The following is an 18,820-nucleotide window of genomic DNA, read 5'->3' as shown; positions in this document are numbered from 1 at the left end:
TCATCTAATACATTACAAATTGAGCTGATCAAGATCGCAAAACTCTGGAATTGTAACCTTTAAATTTGGATTCACTTCCATGGCTCTATGAATTGTTTCATATGCATTATTGTTGCCGGACCAGCTTCTTCTCGCTAATCCATTCGAAACGTCCCAGAACAACACATTCTTGGCTCTCTCATCTGCATCTTCAGTTCCGTCCAACACGAGACCAAAACCACAATTAGAGGCCAATCCAAAACCTGTTCCACCTCCATTGTGAAGAGCACACCATGTAGCGCCACGAATAGCATTTCCAGCAAACGTATGTGTGCTCATATCGGCTGTGATGTTAGATCCATCATAAATATTGCTAGTCTCTCTGAAAGGACTGTCAGCACCAGAAACGTCATGATGATCTCTACTGAGTGCAATTGGTCCAGAAATTCTTCCTTCACGGATGGCCTTATTAAATTCGAGAGCAATTTGCATTCTGCCTTCAATGTCAGAGTAGAGAATTCTTGCTTGAGATCCAACCACAAGTTTGTTTTCGCCAGCTTGTACAATCCATTTGTAATTATCCTTGTATTGCTGTGCAGGTTTGATTGGAGCTTTTTCCATGAGACTCTTAATGACTTGAGCTGCAATTTGATCTGTTGTTTCCAAGTCCTTCTCGTTTCCACTCAAACAAACCCATCTTTTTGTGCAAATTGCAACAATTATATTCCAATAAATTGATGATTCCATAATGATGATCCGTCACAATTATTGAAGGTCATTGAAACATATGATTGTGATTGGAATTAAAGTTTAAATTCGCATTAATAATTATCGATAAAACATTATACATACCTAAATGGGCCAAAACCAAGTGAGAAAATGTCTCCCATAATATCCTGAACGTAGGATGTATATTTGAAATCTCCATTGTCTTTCAAAATGTCAGCTCCTGCTCTTGAGGCTTCATAGAGGAAACAATTACCATAATCCCAAAATCGCATTCCCCTGTTGGTTAGCGAATTGATAGCAGCGACTTGTCTTCGCAAACTTTCACTGACTAATTGTTTGAATTTTTCTGGATCTTCTTTCATAATCTTATTTGATTCTTCGTAGGAATATCCAACAGGATAGTATCCTCCAGCATGTGGATTGTGAAGTGAGGTCTAAAATTGAGTTTTGTGTGAAGCAATCAAGTGTTAAAATATTAATGTTGTGTGACATGTCGTCAAGTATATACGGTTTTTGAAAACACTCTCTTAAATTCAACATACCTGATCACTTCCTAATTCGACAAGTAATTCATCTTCTTTTGCAAGTCTTTCCCATAAGTCAACAATATTTCCAAGATAACCAATGGAGGTCACTTCCTTGTTTTTACGAGCTTCCTTAATTCTTTGAATACACTTGTCGAGATCAGTACCAACTGATTCTTTGAGCCATCCTTGGTTCAATCGCTTGTTGAGAGCATCAGCATTTACCTCAGCAACAACTGTGATGCATCCACAAATAACTCCAGCTGTCATGATGTACAAAATGACAAAAAAAGTATTCATGTCACAAGATTTGAATATAGTTATGATCTTTAAAATACAAACCTTTTGGTTGAGCTCCACTCATTCCACCCAATCCAGAAGTGACAAAAACTTTTCCGCTCAAATCTTCGAGTGACAAGTATTTTCTACCGGCATTCAACACAACTAATGTAGTTCCATGAACAATTCCTTGAGGTCCAATGTAACAGTAGGAGCCAGCCGTCATTTGTCCTGTAATTAATGTTATCATGTGATTACACCATAATGTAATGATTCCATGTTAAAATGTCACACGAAAAACGATCATGTTCACCGTTTCATTCATTGATGCATTCAATTTCATCATAATTAATATAGTGAAATATATCAATTACAACAATTGTTTGATTTTTCTACATACCATAAATAGTATTTCCCATGGCATAAAGTCTTTCATAATCATCACGACTTGAAAAATTAGGAACGACTAGACCATTGGTAATCATCACTCTTGGATTCATTGGAGATGAAGGGAATAATCCCAGTGGATGTCCCGAATACATGACCAATGTTTGTTCTTCTGTCATTTCACTCAAATACTTCATCAACAACAAAAACTGTCCCCAATTAGAAAGCACTGATCCATTACCTCCGTATGTAACCAACTCGTGAGGAAATTGAGCAACCCGAGGATCTAAATTATTACAAATCATCACCATGATGGCCGCAGCATGTTTACATTTTGCAGGATAATCCTCCACCGAGTAAGCCTTCATTTCAAAATTTCTTGGTCTAAAACGGTACATGTAAATATGTCCAAAAGTCTTTAATTCATAGATAAATTCTTCTGCTAATTCCTGATGAAACTTTTTGGGGAAATAACGAAGAGCATTGGCAACGGCTTGTTTTTGATCTTGCTTGTTGGGAAGAATTCTATCAATATTCTTGATGGGAGCGTGCGGAACCGAAGGATCTCTCATCTCCGAGTACGATAATTTTGGTGGAAGAGAATCTTGAGGAATGCCTTTGGCGAGAACGGCCAATTCGTCACGGATCGAAGGTTGCATTTTTTTTGTGTTGTAAAGTGGAGTCCATGAAAGGAATCACCTTTTTAAATCCTGTGAGTGTCTCACAAAGATCGATTTGATGAATGAGAAGTGTATTAATAATATATATGAGAAAAACTGCTGGGATTCGAGTCGCACACAAATGAAAAGGATTAGGAATAAACTCAGCTAAGTTTATTTGGTGAGTTAATTTATTCAGCTCCGCTCACATGTACGACCTCCATTGAACATGCATGACGTTAGATGATTGATTTATATTGAAGGTCAGACTTTTCTTAAAGCAGCCAAATCCCTTTCCTTTCAATCCGACTCCTTTTCTCCTGTACAAATCATGAACTGAAATGAGCTGTATGTTGAATCCACAGAATCCTCGAGGATTCCACAAATGGCCAACCGTTTTCCTCCCATTGTATTGTACCTGCATGTTTCAACTGTGTTGTGTTGGACCTAGTAGAACGGACTCAGAGACAGCACGTGATTAATGTAACATAAATGAAAATAGAGCTGTCGCCATAATTTGAAACGTTTCTCGAACAGTATCGTTGTGTCCTTGCTGCTGTGAGGAATGCTTGCTTGTTCTGTGAAGGGATACACAAAGAATGAGGGCATAGATTTTCCTTGCTGATCTCTGTTATTTTGTGGGAAATTAAAGTTGTTGCGACTGTGTTGCATGTGTGATCTTGTTAGGGTTGCAAAATGGTCATTCAGAGGTTTCAAAATTTTAGGATACAAGTTTAAATGAAATTCTTGTTGTAGAGATTCCATCATGAGCATGAATTGATTGTTGAAAATGGATTTGATAACACCATGTCGACTACAGTTAGGAATAAGTGAAAAATTCACGCTCGACAATAGATACATTTTGATGTTCTCAAGCAGTGAATGCAACACTCCGTTCTTAATGAAAAAAGTTTCAATATTTAGCAACAGAGTCTTCACATGAGAGTCCTCAATTTCGTCCTTGCCATCATTACGATAGAGAGAGTTTAACATTTTAAAGTCGGCCTCAGTGAATATGGCCTTAGGTTCTGTCAGAATGACAATAGATTTCTTGAGAGCAGCAGAGATGGATATGGGTGTTGCATAAAAAAGTTCTCCTAGTAATTTGTTATCATTTGGGGCAAATAGACCTTCTAGATGCTTAAAGTATTCCTTTTCGCATGATGATGAAGATGTTACAGAGCTCTGTTGAACCTCAGTTAGTGATGATGATGGAATAACGCCCTCATGAGGCTGTTCTTCCATGATCATTGATAATTCTACCAGTTGCATTTGTACAAATTTCATAGATTCCATACAGTCTTGTTCCGAGCACATGAGAGTTGAAAGCCTTTTTCTCCATTCATTATTTGCAACGTTCGGAAAGCTACAGAAGGAACAAAATTTTATCATGTCCTTTCTTTCATCATCATCATGAGGAGAATGATGGTTATTCATGTTTGAATGAACTCCACCAAAGAGTTGAGAACAACACTCGCACGGGTATAACCGTTCCTCGCAAGAGAAACATTTCAAACAAATTCCTTCTCCGGAATCCAGCTTTTGCTCCAGGAGGGGCCGATCCAACGGTTGTTCTTCGTGATAGTATTTACATTCGGGATTACCACAATGATAATATTGAAGGAAATTTAGGAGAACGGATTTTAAAGCTGCCGCCGAAGGATTGGAAGTTGCTTTCAGCGATTGGCTTTGAGACATTTTTTGAATTCGAGTAATTGAAAGAATGCTTAAGTTTAAAGGCAACTTTAGATTTCGTTTCTGATGAAAGCTACCGTATTAATTGCCAAGTAATGAAATTCATATTTGTGTTTGTTTCAGTTACCTTCTGTCTAAAACTGTCCAACTGCTCATTGAAATCCCACACTTTTCATCTTTGCTGAATTCTCTTTTAGTTTATTATTGAAACCTACGAATCAGGAAGGTTGAAATCAAATCACAACTTTGATTCTTCTTCCTCAGAAGCATCTTGATCGTACAATCACAAAGTTGAACCTTCTATGAATCCTAAAATTGGAATTTCAAGTTTTTCTTGTATATTATTGAAGAAAAACAAGAACAAAAAAAATGACGATCCAATCTCGGCATCGAGAAATGCTCTCCGATTTTTCGGATGCTATTGATCTCGTGTTCGAAAGCCGGAAAAAAGGTTCTTCTCTCGAGTTGGAAATTATAGAAACACAGTTAACCGGAAAAGAGATCCAAAATTTCTTGAAATTAAAACGATCCAAGAAATCAGGAAAAAACGAAACGAAATATAAATTAATTTTGCAAGTAGATCGTAGTATGATGGAAAAGTATTCCATTTCAGTGATTCAATACAGCAAAGAGAAAAAACAAGTTTTGGTACAATTGCTTGTATATAAGAATAATAAGGGAGAGGCAACACAAAATATGTTCTTTATTGGAAGAGGAAGCCTTACAAGTCCTCTCCTATTTATGATTGATTTACCTCAAAAGCTGCATGGTTTACCTCTTTCTAAAATTACGGAGAAAATATTTTGTCCATTTTCAGAGAAAACATGTTCATTGATGGAAAGTAGAAACTTGGACTTTATCATGTTGAATCCAGAAACCTATTTGATTGAGGAACCGTCATTGCAGTTGAAGAATGTGTGTGAAGAAGCTATTTCCAAATTGAAAGATAAATCAGCAAATGCTCCTGAGGTTGTATACCATCAGAAGGAAATCTTCTTAAAGAAAGATTTTGGGTTTGGTTTGGGGCAATTTTATGAAAAAGGTGTTTCTCCTAACGATGATAATAACATGAACAACGACTACACCTTTCCAGATGGATGTTCATTCTTGAATGGAAAGTATAAAATTCCAGACAGATATCGCTATTTGCGACTCATGTTTGAGGAATGTGTGGAATTAAATCTGCCCTATGTACGACAAGTACACAGCAAAGCAGGACATTTTAAATCCTATATTTACGTGCGAGGAGATGTCAGAGAAATCGAGGATAGCAAGACGGGCCAAACAGCTGCATCGATTGGTGTTAAACGCTTAACTACTTGGAAACGATTATTCATATTAAGGGAACAAAGAGGCTGGATTGATTGTTTTAAATTTTAAATTATTGTTATTTATTTCTGGTTAATTCATTGAAGAGAAATTTCTCAATCAATGATAATAATTTTCGTATAAAAGATTGAAAATGTTATTCAAATTCAATAAATCTGACAATTTTTTAACAAATTTGAACATTAAGGTTATCTTACAGCCCATTCTCTCTGTACACGATCCTGAAATTGAAAACATAGTGCGATAGTAATAGAATGGCTACGGCCATATCACGATGAATGCACCTCATCCCGTCCGATTTGAGAAGTTAAGCATCGTCGAGCTGCATCAGTACTGAGGTTGGAGACAAATTGGGAACCTGCAGTGCTGTAGCCTTTTTTCTTTCACCAACAAACCATTTCTTTTTTCTGTGAAATTCACTGAAGACTTTTTTATATTTTCAAATTTCAGGATAGTGTTGTTCATAAGAACTGTGAATGGGTTAGATCAGCCTTATGTCGTCTTTTCAAAAAAGAAAATATTTGAATTATAATACAGCCATTATTAAAACAATTTCTGTTTCATACACAATTTATCTAGCTTTTATCTGAACAGAGCAATTTTCTTATTCTTGGTCGTTTGAATTTTTGTAATGCCATGATACATTTTAAAGAATGGCACATACAACAAATAAATCGACAAGATGGCACACATGGTTCCAATTCTTCTTCCAAAATAGAAAATAATTTGGTACAAGAAACTCATTCCCTGCATCAACATGCTATAATAAAAGAGAGGATAAATAGCCACATAGGCTGCCACAAAAACGTGACACAACAAGACAGCCGTACAAATCAAGGATCGATTCTTATTTTCCTCAATCGTTTCCAAAGCTACTTTCATAGGTCCAATATTTTGACTCGAAGGCATGGGATGTCCTAAAATGGCACTCTTAATAGCATCGTCATGATCTGGATGAAAATACAAGACATAGGTAAATACGAGAATTAGCACAAAATTCACACCTGCAAATGTCACCATTGAAACCGAAAATGCCAATGAAATGGAAAATGCCACCGTTGGATACACATCCAGTGAAGGGAAAAATCCACTCATCACATTTGAACCAAAAAATTCCCACAAGTAAAAAGCAAGCATGCAAATAATATCCATCACACTCAATACAACATGAAGAATGAATACAATCATCATGAACAGTTTCAGAATTTTGAGAAATTTCACACTTGGAGAACTTGGATATTTTTCATAAAAGGAAGAAGTTGGAACTGCCAATGATAATGCCTTATCTAATTCACTCAATTTTGATTCTCCTGAAACATTACTGGTCGCTCTGTCTCGTGAAGAGATTTCAATGACTTTCTTATTTGCTACTAATAGACCCGTCATGGAAGTATCTGAAATATTTGATGAAGAACTTCCTCTTCTATTTTCAGCTTGTTTCAATGAAAGAGTGGTCGAATTTTTTGAAATTGTTTTAAGTGCATGATCAATATTGTGTGAATACGTAATATCTAAGGAATTTTTTTTTGCAAAATTGGCAGGATTCAAACTCGAAGAAGAAGGAATTGGTGAAGTTCCAGAAAGGGTCGTATGGTTGTTGGACATATTTGGAGAAGAAGAAGAAGGATTTGCATTGGGTTGTAATAATCCAGTTGTAGTTCCATTTCCTCCTCCCATATTATTCGAAGAAGGCATTAAACCATTGGGTGAAACACTTTGATTTTTCATGTACCATAATTCATCATCCATGGATGTGTTGTGATTATTGGCAGTATTTTCTAAATGAGGAGATGAGTTCACACTTCCAACAAGAGGTGGCGATGCCAAGTTTGGAGTTCCTGAAAGTTGAGGAGACAGTCCTCCAACAACGTTTGGAATATTCAAACTGGAGGAATGTTGATGATGCACGTTGTGAGTGGTCATGGCAGTAGTGACATTGTTGACATTTCCCAAATTTAGAAATCCAGATGTTTCGGATCGAGGAGATGATGAATCTATTCCGTTGTTGTTATTGTTGTTATTGTTATTCGATGGATGTTTATCAACTGTTGCTGATTCTGTATTGGTGGGACCAAGACCTAAAATTGCCTTCTTGTACATTTCTTTAATTTCTTCACGTTTTCTTTTAGTATTCATTCGTTCAGCAATGGTGAGAATGATTTTGATAATTTTAAAGAAGAGATAGACGAAGAGTGCATAAATAGCTTGGAATTGCATTCTGGCAAAGAAGTGAGGAAGAAACAGAGCTTGAAAAATGACAAGTGACAGTTCATGACATTTAATGGTCATCATGAATACGTCGACTCGTACTACTTACTGGCTGCATTCGAAATGGATCGATCTTGTAGTGGATGAAAAATCTTCAACAAATCAAAAGGTTGTGCCACAAATTCCATAATTGCAGCAATCATGCAAAATGCAAGCAATACTTTCTTTTGCCAAGTTCTTCCTATTTTGAATGATGACCATATTTCATCATTAATGAATCATTCAGATTGATTATCATGATGATGATGAATTAAATTAAAAAAGAGTTTTAGATTTTCGTGAGAATGACAAGATTTTTGAAGTTTGACATTTAAATCTTCAATTATCATCATCACGCACTCACCTCTTTTCGCAATCAATGGAGAAGCAGCCAATACAATCATCACAAATTCAAAACACAAACAAATGATTTGATAGACAATTCCATAATAAAGAAATCCGACTTCGCTTCCATAAGTGTACAAAAAAGTATTATTTAAATTTGTCATATTTAAAATATAACGATCATAGGAGAGGAGACTTGTTTGATTCAATACGATCGAGGAAGCAGCATTGGTGGACATGATGGTACCATCTTGATTTAAAACCAAATTTTGATACGAACTGCCAAATCCGCTGTCACTTGTCAAATCCACAAATTGAGTCGGACTGGCCTCCGTGAAGAATTGAAAAAGGTTCAACATCACGGAACTCGTTACTACAAGGATGATGGCGCTAATGAGACCACTTGTCTTGTCATGACAGCAGCTTTGGCCGTAGCGACAAGGAGTAAATGCAAATCTCTCTTGTCCAACAGCGACTTGTCGCATTTTTTTCTTTTTAATTGAATCAAAAATCAAATTGACAGTTTCCAACTCCAACAAGGAGCACAGTGTTCAATAAAGGTTGTTGACCAGTTATTGCGAACGTGAATGTTTCTAAATTTGTCAAATATGTATGTACAATAGGTGAGTACATTATACTTTCTGTTGTTCCTTTCATCATCTTGTGGCATTTCAGAAGGTTTTAATTATGGAACCAATCAACTGTTCGAAACATCAAGAAATGTTCATTCCCATCTCCAACAATTTCTCTTAAAAAACAACAACAAAAAACTTCTGGAATTTCCACTTTCTTCTTCCGAATTGAATCCTCATGTATCCAATACATCATCCAATGCATCATCATCATTGGAAAATATTTCAACTTCATCCATTGATCGTTGTAAATTTTCAAACGCTGTCCATTTCAAGTTGACAACTGGCGTGAAAGGAATTATAAAAATCAAACATAATGGTTGTGGTGTGTACTTTTGTCCGACGTGTCGAATGGAACATGCCAAACCGAAAATGTCTCATTGTTCGAGAGGTGGCGAGAAGTGTGGTGTTAAGTTTTGAATTGGATGTGTCAAATCTTCTCAATGATTTTGGACAACCTGTCAATTTTTACGTTTCACAAACGATTGACAAAAGTTCAGATAAGAACTTGGAAACAATCTATTTCAAATTGACGAATGGAATTTGTAACATTGAAATTCCAGAGCGTGTGAATGCTGTTTTTAAATTTAATGTACACTTGTCAAAGAAGGGAGAAGGATTACTGACAGCTCCTGACACGAATCAAGTGACTGATTTTATTTTGTGGGTTCCAACCATTGGAAAAGGTGTTTACACCAATGAACGATCGTTGGGTGATAAAATGTTACCTGGACTTTAAGGAACGTGAAGAATGTCCATTCATTCGAGTGACACGGAGTACTGTTGACCACAAAATGGTCAAGTTGATTAGTTTTTTTAGCAGCAAGATGTTCTTTAAGAAAGATCAAAAAACATACATGCCATTCGCAAAATTAAAGATTGTCATTTATGGAATGTTCAAAGTTGAAGCTCACTTGTATAAGGATGAATATTCAAGTGAAAATTCAAGTAATCACACAAATGGAGAACATTCATTGAGAGATTCTGAAAATATTGAACATTTGGACCTTGTAAATAACAAGTATGAATGGATTGTCCATTATGGATACAAATTTGTGAGATTTTCTATTTTTAGAAAAGAGTCCCTGCGAAATTTTCACACTATTTCACGTCGAAACCAATCTATTTACCACAAGGTATTCCAGAATCGTATCGACCCAAAAACGAGCAATAGAAAACAAACAAAGTTCAAAAGAAGAGAATGTTGATTCTCAAACATCAAAAAAGAAGCAAAAACGAACAACTCCATCGAACGTTGAACAGGATGAAGGAATATCTTCTACCTTATTTATTGACATTGAGGAAGACATGACAAGTGACACTCCTAGTGAACATCCTCCTACTGAATATTATTCATCGACACCTTTCATTCAACCACAAACTGAAATTTTGGAAAATGCGTCACAACCCTCTAAACTCGATTTGTTAAAAAATTCAGTTCAAGAATGGCTCTCTCGACTCTCCAATGACCAAGAAACAAACAAAGGTCTTCTTCTCATGCAAGAAACCAATAATAGAAAATTGGTACAGAGTGTCATTTATCGAACACTGGACTCCAATGTTTATCAAATTCTAGCTGTCATTTATGAAGTCGCTAAAGTGATGAATGTGAATAATGACGCTTGTCTTGACAAGGCATTCAACTATCTAGAATCTCAATTTCTATGTGTAACCAAAGAATTACCTCAACACGAAGAACGAAAAGTTCAGTTTTGTAATCTTATGAAATCAAAACTTCCACATGTCACAGAATTTGAATCTATCATTGAATTGATCTATGGATGTTTACAATTTTTCAGTGCCACACAACCCATTTCCATGTCCACATTCCATCAATTACAACAATATGCTCTGGAACTATTTCCTCAAGAATCAAAAGACATCATTTCATATTTCACACGTCATGTCTTACCACAAATGAAAATGATTGGAAATCATGTTTCTAGAGGTGGTGATGATCAAAATTCTCCATATTCTGAACAAAACATGTCACAACCGGAAATGCAAAAAAGAATTATGGATCTTCTCATGAATTTTAAGGAACAGACCATGGGACAAACATTTTTGAAACAATATGTGAATCAAATTCAAGCATTGAATCTCGAAGATGGACTTTTGGAATTGTATCAAAAAACACTTTTGGAATTTCCGCATTGGGAAGATGAGGTGAAAAATGCATATGAAACTTGTTTAAAAATTCTTGAAGAACGATTATGGAATCAATGTTTCGATTCTCCACGAAGATATTCATTTGGATTTGTCACAAAATTGGAACACAAGAAGAATCTATTTTGAATATATTAAGTGAAATAACTTGTAAAATAACGCAATGGAATCGGTGATTGAATGGTCTTCATAATAATCAAACTAAAACATTTAAGCTTGTTGAACTCTCTCTTAGACGCATCTTTGATCTTGAATAAATTGGCATCAACTTTCTCTTGTAAATCTTGTTGAAGACGTTTTGTCCATTGGTGATAGTTTATTCGTACCTACCACGTGGTGATAATGGTGAGCCAAGGTCTCCACCGCATTCATTCGACCAAGTTTAGTTGAAAGAAGTTGTTTTTGAGTTGATGAATTGTCAAAGTAGATTACAAATTCGATGAATGATTGTTCGCTGCACACAGTGCAAGAATTTGCTTCACCATTTGCCATGCCTTTAACACTTGCTGATACTGTCTTTCGAAATCTGGATTTGACGGGTCGAATAAAGTCATCAATGTTTGATAAGCATTCGTCGTGTCGTGATAATTGTTGTTGTTCTGATTCATCAGTACGTCACCATTCATGTCACTTCTGTCAAAGGACAGCATTGGCACATTGGATGAAACATCAGACAATGATGGTGGTTCATTGCCACTTGTCATTGATGAAATTCGAAAGGAAGAAGAAGGTGGGACTTCAAACGAATGGAAAGAAGAAGGAGTTGACAATGAACAAGAAGAGGTAAGAGAAGAACTTTGATGTGAAGGAGGAGAACCAAGAGTGTTGCTGCTGCTTCTATTCTGTTCTTGTGGTTGTTTTTGGATCGAATGGTTGAGAGAGTTGTCAAACATCTTGTTGTCACTTGAAGAAGATGAAGAGGAACTTGGTTCCTTTTCAACCTTTCGTTGTTTTCTGAACTTTTTGGTCTTGTCTTGTGTGAACGATTTTGATTCCTTCTGCTTCTCTTTGGTTCTCTTTCCTAAAGAAGAAGAAGAATTCTTTTCCTCTTTAGGAGCAGATGAAGAGTCAAACACAAAGTAATTGTCTTTAAAATTATGACATGCTCGTAATTGTTTTCGTAATTGGGTGTATCGTGCTGAAACTTTTGGAGTGTTGTTGATATTGCGTTCGAATGTGTTTGGGCTATTTCCCAAATTGGAAAATTCGATAAGTTTCTCTTGTTGGTTGATTGTAGATTCTGGTTGGATCAAAGAAAAGTTGGAGTGAGGAGAAGGAGAGGTTGGATCATCCCTGCAGTTTTGATTGCTGACATTGCTTGATATGGAACCTTTTTCAAGAGAGTTGTTCTTGTTGGCATTTGACATCAACCGTTGAATGATTTGTTCGACAGAGAAGGACGACATTATTTGTTGTTGTTATTGTTGTTGTTGGTTGTTTTTTTTTGTTTGTGTGTCGCAAGAGTGGCAATCGTGTGATTTTGACCCATTTCGACCATTCAGTCGTCTCTCATTGTTCAACCAGTCTTAAAAAAGAGTGTCGTAACTCCTTTTAAAGATCGGTGCCCTTTTTAACAATTAACAAAGAAATGTCCTCGTGCGTGGAATTGGATCCGCTATTATTCCAGGGTATTCGTTGGATGGCTGAAGTAACCAAGATCTTCGAGGTGTGGTCACGGCTAAAGACATGCGGGTAAAACTCTCCAAAAGTGGAACCGAGAGGTCGATTTATGGAAAAAAGGAGATGGTTTATTATTCTTGAGGTTCATCAAGTACTCTACAGAAAGTCTTCTGGAAACAAGTTAAAACTACAAAATGTGTTGGATTGAGGCATGTCCTGAAAGTCGGCCACAAATAAGGAAGTGTCGAGATCGTTGACATCTGAAGGTAACTCAGAAAAGTCAGAGACTGAAACTTGTTGGTCTGGTTGTGAAGAATTCATAAATTGTTGGACAGTCATCCACGAGGAAACCAATTCTTGGAATTGATCTTCAAAGATTTCTGGTTGACAAGTGGCATTTGTGTCATTGCAAACGGTGGTGGAGACATTAGGTACCACTTCTTGTGTCGTGTCAAGTGGTGCAATCGTCGTTGAGGATACCTCTGTGAGTGCTGGCAAATAAGAATCCGATGACACCTTTCTTTGTTTTCTCTTTCGAGATTCATTCGAAGAGGAGTTCGATTGTGAACTTTCTTCTTCGATGGGAGAATATTCTTCAATCACCTTATTCGATCTCTTTATCGAAGAATTGTTGATCTTTAACTTTTTTGGTATTGCAGTGGTTTCAGAGTTGAATACAAAGTAATAATCTGAAAAGTGATCACAATCGCGTAATTGTTTTCTTAATTGGGTGTATCGTTTGGGAACTTTGTTCTTCTTCTTCTTATTTGCTTTGGGATTAATTTTCTTTAAAGATTCTTTTGAAAGAGTGGTTGAAGAATCTTCGCCTTCGATCAGAGAAGAATTCGAACAGTCTGATGAGGAATTGGTGGAAGTGGCGAGTGGAGGAGAATGATCAGGAGAATGATTTACAACGGAAGGGCAAGTGGAAGATGTACAATAGAGTTGTTGTTGCTGTTGAATGGTTAGAAGTTGTTTGTAACTCGAGAGAAAGGCATCAGGATTGTTGTTGGCGCACGCAACGATCATTTCTTTGAGAATGTGTTGGAAATCGTTCATGGTTTGTTGTCTTTGAGGCATTTTGATAGGGAAAGTTTTTTTCTTTACTTCTCATGACATTTGGCACATTGAGGGGATTCAAACCGCCACCCGTCGAATATTCTGAGCATTAAAATTTCTACTTTTTAAGACAAGTAATAAATACATTTAGAGAAGGAAGCTCGAATAGTAGAAAGGGGCTCGCTGCATCTTTTCATCGCATGATCGGAGAAGGTTTTAAAAATTCTCTTTTATAGTCGAATCAGCGGATCGTGCGAGAGAAAATTCGATTCGTATCTGGAATTTTGAACAATTGCGAAAAGGGACAAATAAGGTGGAATTCCTCCACTACTAACAAACACTCCATTTGCCCATCTTTGTAAAAAGTGCAAAGATGGTAAAATTTGTGTTTCAACATGAACTTCTCGAGTTTGGATTGGTGATTGAAATGAATGAAAATGCCATTGTATACAGTGAACAGGATCGACAGGTTCATAAAAAATTAATTTGAAATAGTACGAAATGGTTTGAAATGGTTAGAAATGGTTTACTAATTTACAGTAATTCTGAGAACAAGTCAAATTCGAAGCTTGTTTCTGGAAGATTGATCAGAGAAGAGGACGTGAAATTATTCGAAAGATCCAAATCTGTTGTTGGGTTGTTGAAAAGTGAATCTAATTCCAAGGTGTTTGAAAAGAAATCTGGAACTGCTTGTTCTTCTAAAATTTCAAAATTTTGTGGATGAGTGACAGCTGACTCTTGAGTGGCAGTCACTGACGAATTCATACACTGTTGAGCAACCCAGGTATTCATTAATTGTTGATATTGTTGATCGAAGGAAGAGTCCATTGTGAGTGAAGATGTTGTTTCCAAGGAGGAAGACTGGTCTGTTGGAATTTCAGTCACTTTTCGCTTTTTGCTGTCAGTTGTCAAATTTGGAGAGGATTCTTGTTCACTGCCACTGGATGAAGATTCTTCACCTTCCTTGCTTCTCTTCTTGGTAGCATTTCTCTTCTTCTTTCCATGTGAATCTTTTGTCGTTGTTGTACTAAACACAAAATAATTATCCTTAAAATTCTCACAAGCCTTCAATTGTTTTCTCAATTTTGTGTATCTTTTTGAAACTTTAGTTTTGGAATTTGTCAATTGTTCTTCATCCACGACATGGTTGTGATCAAAAGTGGAATCTTGAACAATTTTTGATTCCGACAAATTGGATGGATTCTCGGAAATCTCGGAGGATGGTTGTTCACAAACAGTGGATTGGAGTTGTTGTCGGAGTGTTTGATAACTGGAGAGAAAGGCATTGGGATCGTTTTTGGCGCAGGCAGCGATCATTTCACACACGAGTTGTTGGAAAGCTGGAGAGAGAGTTGTGGTTGACATGGTAGAGATTGGAAGGTCGAGATTGGTGTGTCTTTGAGTAGTAGCTCTGGTAGTTGTGGTAGTGCGATTGGTTGGTTGGTTCTTTTTTTCTGTTGGTGAATCTTTGGAGTCATGACGTTTGGCATTTTGGAGTGTTGTTGTGGTTGATCCGACAGAATATTCGTTGCTATCCAAAATTCGCCTTTTTTGGAATGCACGAAAGCCAAAATCGGATTCTCAGCTCCATTTATTTCTTCGCCACGCGTGTTTCTTCTGAGATTATTATAATTCTCAAAATCCTTGAGGATGAATGGATTGCATTAAAACGGCCGAGGATTTCGAATGGAATCATTTTGAAAAGGAAATGTTGGAAACTATCACAACTGACGTGGTCATGACCACAAGCAACCAAGTGTACAAGTGAGTGCAATAACGTTTCACACGAATCTCGAGTGGTGTTGGATCTCATCTTTGAAACACCCCTTCTGAAGACTTTGGAATTTGTGTGTTCGAATCTATCTATACTTGAAGAAGAGATTGAACGTTTACAGTTGTATTCTTAATATATTTCATGAGAAAGAGTTTAAACTCTCATTATACACTTCTCACTTATTCCAAAAAGAAAGAATAATAATTATTAGCAACAATAATTAGACATTTTATTAATAATACCATCAATTATTATTATTACTAAATTAAAAAACTAATACGACTACCTATTGGGACCCCAATCTGGACAGGTGGGTAATTATTAGCTTTCACAATATCGTTACAGTTTTTTTTATGAAGAAATGAAAAAATGACATTTCGAAAGAGAGCCAATTCCTTCGATGCCTCTCAACGAAGTACTTCTTTTGGTAGTTGTAATAATAATAACAATAATAACCATAACACTACTACGATGACGACTCGGATCAACACTACTACTCTTAACAATATTTGTATCAACAACAATAGTGAGGCTTGTTTGATCGGAATGGATCAAAGAAACATTGATGGAAATGATGATACTCCTGAATATGGAAGAATGTATCAAGTGGATCCACTCATGAGAATACATGATGATCATCATCAACCGAAACTCTCCATGAATCTTTCCGAACAAGAATTACAAGAATTAAAACAAGTCCAATCATTTAAATCCAATGAAATTGAAATTGTGAGCAAGATTGCAACAGGAGGATTCTCCGAAGTGTATCAAGTAAAGATTGAACACTCAATGTATGCTGGAAAAAAGATGTTGGCGAATAGAGCTCAATTGGAAAGAAATATTCAGAAATTTAAAGATGAATTGTTGGTGATGAATAGATTATGGAAATGTGGATGTAAAAAAATTACAAAATTGGTGGGCTATTGTTTTGAGAATCCTGTGTTTTGGATTGTGATGGAATTTATGGATTTGGGAGATTTACATTCAATTATTCATTTCAAAACATCAAATGAATCGTTACAACGTGAGAATCAAATCAATGTCAACAAAATGTCAACTACTAGTGATCACAGTGGTAAAATGAACATTCGTTCCAATGAAGAGATTGAATTGATCAAATCCATTCAAACTGATTTTAGGGTTAAAATGAAACTTGCTCATGATATGGCTCTGGCATTAATGGAAATTCATGAAAAAAGCAAATATGCTCATCTCGATGTCAAGTCTTTGAATTTTTTAATAGACAAAGAGTTAAATGTTCGAATTGCTGATTTTTGTGATTCGAAAATTGTGGACATGCAACAAAAAGACCAACTCACATCATTCCAACCTCATGGCACCATTTATTGGATGGCACCAGAAGTCATGAAACAAAGCAAATTTTGCAAAAAATCGGATGTGTATTCACTGTCTATTGTTTTTTGTGAAATTTTAACTCTCTCAAAACCATATCCAGGAATGAATGTGTTAGATGTGAAAGAAAAAATCGAAAGAAACACCTCTCCTCCATTTAGAATGAATATTGTAGAAATGCTAAAATCATCTCTCATTATTGTGGATGAATATATAAGATATTTTATTCAAATTATTGAAGACATGTGGAAAGAAGATGTTTCTGAGAGATTATCATCAAAGCAAGTCGTCGGTAGGATGAAAATACTCCTTGAGAAGATGTCTCTTAATAGTGAGCCTCTCCGTTAGAAACATATCCTACAAAAGACATTTGACATGGTCACAATGCATCTGGTATTTCTCTCTATCGTTTCGAATAGAAACAACAGCGCGATCATAAGAATCTACCACTAATGGATCGTTTACAAATTTCGACAGTGTGTCCTCAAAGTACTGATCACGATTGGACCATTCAACGAGCGCATTCACACTCGCCTTGTATGCATTCTGTGTTTGATTTCTATTGAAGCATATCAAATTATGTGACAAGAGGCATGTGACAATGGTTTTCTTATTTTCTTCGGTAAGTTTATCTCTAAATCTTAACAACAAGTCAGATGCTAATTTAATAACATTTGATTCCTCATGCAGTAAGGACTGAAAATTCATTTGCATTCCATCATCACACATGGATCAATACATGGAAGATTGTGCAAATAATACAATTTGTGCTTACCTTGATTAGGAGGGAGATGTCTCTGGAATCCAATACAAAAGAGACGTCACTCTGGTGATTAGAAAATGTTTTCTCTGCATATTTGTGAATCAGTGATAGACATTTCACCAATGTTGAATTTTGATTGTTACAACAGAGTAACTTTTTAACCTGAGTATGAATATACAGATCTACAGAATCTTGATCATGTTTGGAATGCTCATGATTGTCATTCAGACAGCGTTGATCGCCATTATTCGTGTCAAGTTCAATATAGTGATCGTACAAGATATTAATCAACAATTGATAGAAATGGACATGTACAAAAGTTTCTGCATTCCTCACGAGTAATTTGTCACACAGTGTTTCCAAACACATGCCAATCACTCTTAGAGTATCTACATTCAACACAAACAACTTTTTTTGTGACGTTGGCTCTTTGTGACGCAGTTGATTTTTCATGAAATTACTCAAACATTTTGCACACAGATATTGAACCTTATCATTATGATCAATATTTGAGAACATTATGAATTTACATAATAATTGTTGAAATCTCTCGGACTCTGACAACAAATGATTCATGAATTTAAGTCTTCGTTTCGTTTGTTCTCTCCGCAAAGTATTCGTTGTTGGACTCTGTTCTGAATAATTATTAATGACTCTCAACACGAGTAAGAGTTTCTTTTGATCTCTGAATTCACTCGAGATGGTATTATAGTATTCAAGCATGTAGAGACAATGAGATGCTAAAATGGCAACATCTTCTTCACTCACAATACTCATAGTTGCATCCATTTCATTGCTGTTGAACATGTCTCTGATGTGTCTGAACTCAAAGAAGGAATGGTTAAGAGAAGTGGAGAGACTTTTGTGGTCGTCGACACCGGAGAGGCTACTCACAGAGACTTTCTCGAGTAAGGTTTCGATTCGTTCCACTAAGGATTCGTGCTCACTTTTGGCAGCCGATGATTTTTGTTGCAATAAATCAGAAAGTTTTTCCAATGAGGAAGAAGGGTTGCCTCTTTCATCGGCAACGCTTGGTAATGACGGAGCAGGTGTTTTTGGTCCAGTCACATAAGAGCGATAGGAAGCTGCAATAAAATCTGATATGATCGTTGGTTTGTGTTCCTTTTGAGTTAAAATTTGATGATCGTCATGTTTGTTGTTGGATTGAAACTCTTCGCTAACTACGTCTTGAGACATTTTTTAAGGAATTACCTTAAAAAGATGGTTAGAACCAGACAGTGTTGCACATCATTTTACAAATCTTTGTGATCTATGCAAAT

General features: G+C 36.2%; 11 protein-coding genes across 11 annotated transcripts; 4 read left to right on the top strand and 7 right to left on the bottom strand.

The window, feature by feature from the left end:
- Positions 1-12: 12 nt before the first annotated feature.
- Positions 13-2,557, bottom strand: FDP41_008371 (uncharacterized protein; the record flags this gene model as incomplete). Its single annotated transcript, XM_044712217.1, has 5 exons — positions 13-676; positions 832-1,142; positions 1,251-1,495; positions 1,575-1,742; positions 1,912-2,557. 5 exons carry the CDS (start codon positions 2,555-2,557, stop codon positions 13-15), a joined length of 2,034 nt encoding a protein of 677 aa, XP_044557877.1.
- A 447-nt stretch (positions 2,558-3,004) lies between these two features.
- Positions 3,005-4,255, bottom strand: FDP41_008370 (uncharacterized protein; the record flags this gene model as incomplete). Its single annotated transcript, XM_044712216.1, has 1 exon — positions 3,005-4,255. The coding sequence occupies one exon, from the start codon at positions 4,253-4,255 to the stop codon at positions 3,005-3,007; it is 1,251 nt and encodes a 416-aa protein (XP_044557876.1).
- A 366-nt stretch (positions 4,256-4,621) lies between these two features.
- Positions 4,622-5,632, top strand: FDP41_008369 (uncharacterized protein; the record flags this gene model as incomplete). The annotated part of the gene is made up of 1 exon (XM_044712214.1): positions 4,622-5,632. The coding sequence occupies one exon, from the start codon at positions 4,622-4,624 to the stop codon at positions 5,630-5,632; it is 1,011 nt and encodes a 336-aa protein (XP_044557875.1).
- A 531-nt stretch (positions 5,633-6,163) lies between these two features.
- Positions 6,164-8,658, bottom strand: FDP41_008368 (uncharacterized protein; the record flags this gene model as incomplete). The annotated part of the gene is made up of 3 exons (XM_044712213.1): positions 6,164-7,827; positions 7,899-8,030; positions 8,193-8,658. The coding sequence occupies 3 exons, from the start codon at positions 8,656-8,658 to the stop codon at positions 6,164-6,166; spliced, it is 2,262 nt and encodes a 753-aa protein (XP_044557874.1).
- Positions 8,659-9,163: 505 nt separating this feature from the next.
- Positions 9,164-9,544, top strand: FDP41_008367 (uncharacterized protein; the record flags this gene model as incomplete). Its single annotated transcript, XM_044712212.1, has 1 exon — positions 9,164-9,544. The coding sequence occupies one exon, from the start codon at positions 9,164-9,166 to the stop codon at positions 9,542-9,544; it is 381 nt and encodes a 126-aa protein (XP_044557873.1).
- Positions 9,545-9,599: 55 nt separating this feature from the next.
- On the top strand, positions 9,600-11,100 carry FDP41_008366 (uncharacterized protein; the record flags this gene model as incomplete). Its single annotated transcript, XM_044712211.1, has 2 exons — positions 9,600-9,886; positions 9,942-11,100. The coding sequence occupies 2 exons, from the start codon at positions 9,600-9,602 to the stop codon at positions 11,098-11,100; spliced, it is 1,446 nt and encodes a 481-aa protein (XP_044557872.1).
- A 299-nt stretch (positions 11,101-11,399) lies between these two features.
- On the bottom strand, positions 11,400-12,377 carry FDP41_008365 (uncharacterized protein; the record flags this gene model as incomplete). The annotated part of the gene is made up of 1 exon (XM_044712210.1): positions 11,400-12,377. The coding sequence occupies one exon, from the start codon at positions 12,375-12,377 to the stop codon at positions 11,400-11,402; it is 978 nt and encodes a 325-aa protein (XP_044557871.1).
- A 370-nt stretch (positions 12,378-12,747) lies between these two features.
- On the bottom strand, positions 12,748-13,671 carry FDP41_008364 (uncharacterized protein; the record flags this gene model as incomplete). Its single annotated transcript, XM_044712209.1, has 1 exon — positions 12,748-13,671. One exon carries the CDS (start codon positions 13,669-13,671, stop codon positions 12,748-12,750), a length of 924 nt encoding a protein of 307 aa, XP_044557870.1.
- Positions 13,672-14,184: 513 nt separating this feature from the next.
- On the bottom strand, positions 14,185-15,015 carry FDP41_008363 (uncharacterized protein; the record flags this gene model as incomplete). The annotated part of the gene is made up of 1 exon (XM_044712208.1): positions 14,185-15,015. One exon carries the CDS (start codon positions 15,013-15,015, stop codon positions 14,185-14,187), a length of 831 nt encoding a protein of 276 aa, XP_044557869.1.
- A 778-nt stretch (positions 15,016-15,793) lies between these two features.
- On the top strand, positions 15,794-17,125 carry FDP41_008362 (uncharacterized protein; the record flags this gene model as incomplete). Its single annotated transcript, XM_044712207.1, has 1 exon — positions 15,794-17,125. The coding sequence occupies one exon, from the start codon at positions 15,794-15,796 to the stop codon at positions 17,123-17,125; it is 1,332 nt and encodes a 443-aa protein (XP_044557868.1).
- Positions 17,126-17,134: 9 nt separating this feature from the next.
- FDP41_008361 (uncharacterized protein) lies at positions 17,135-18,737 on the bottom strand (the record flags this gene model as incomplete). The annotated part of the gene is made up of 2 exons (XM_044712206.1): positions 17,135-17,473; positions 17,553-18,737. 2 exons carry the CDS (start codon positions 18,735-18,737, stop codon positions 17,135-17,137), a joined length of 1,524 nt encoding a protein of 507 aa, XP_044557867.1.
- Positions 18,738-18,820: the final 83 nt, after the last annotated feature.

Source organism: Naegleria fowleri (genome assembly GCF_008403515.1).
Source record: "Naegleria fowleri strain ATCC 30894 chromosome Unknown tig61, whole genome shotgun sequence".
NCBI lineage: Eukaryota > Heterolobosea > Eutetramitea > Acrasida > Naegleriidae > Naegleria > Naegleria fowleri.
Note: the sequence above shows the minus strand (reverse complement) of the source record. Positions and strands in the feature narration are given on the sequence as shown.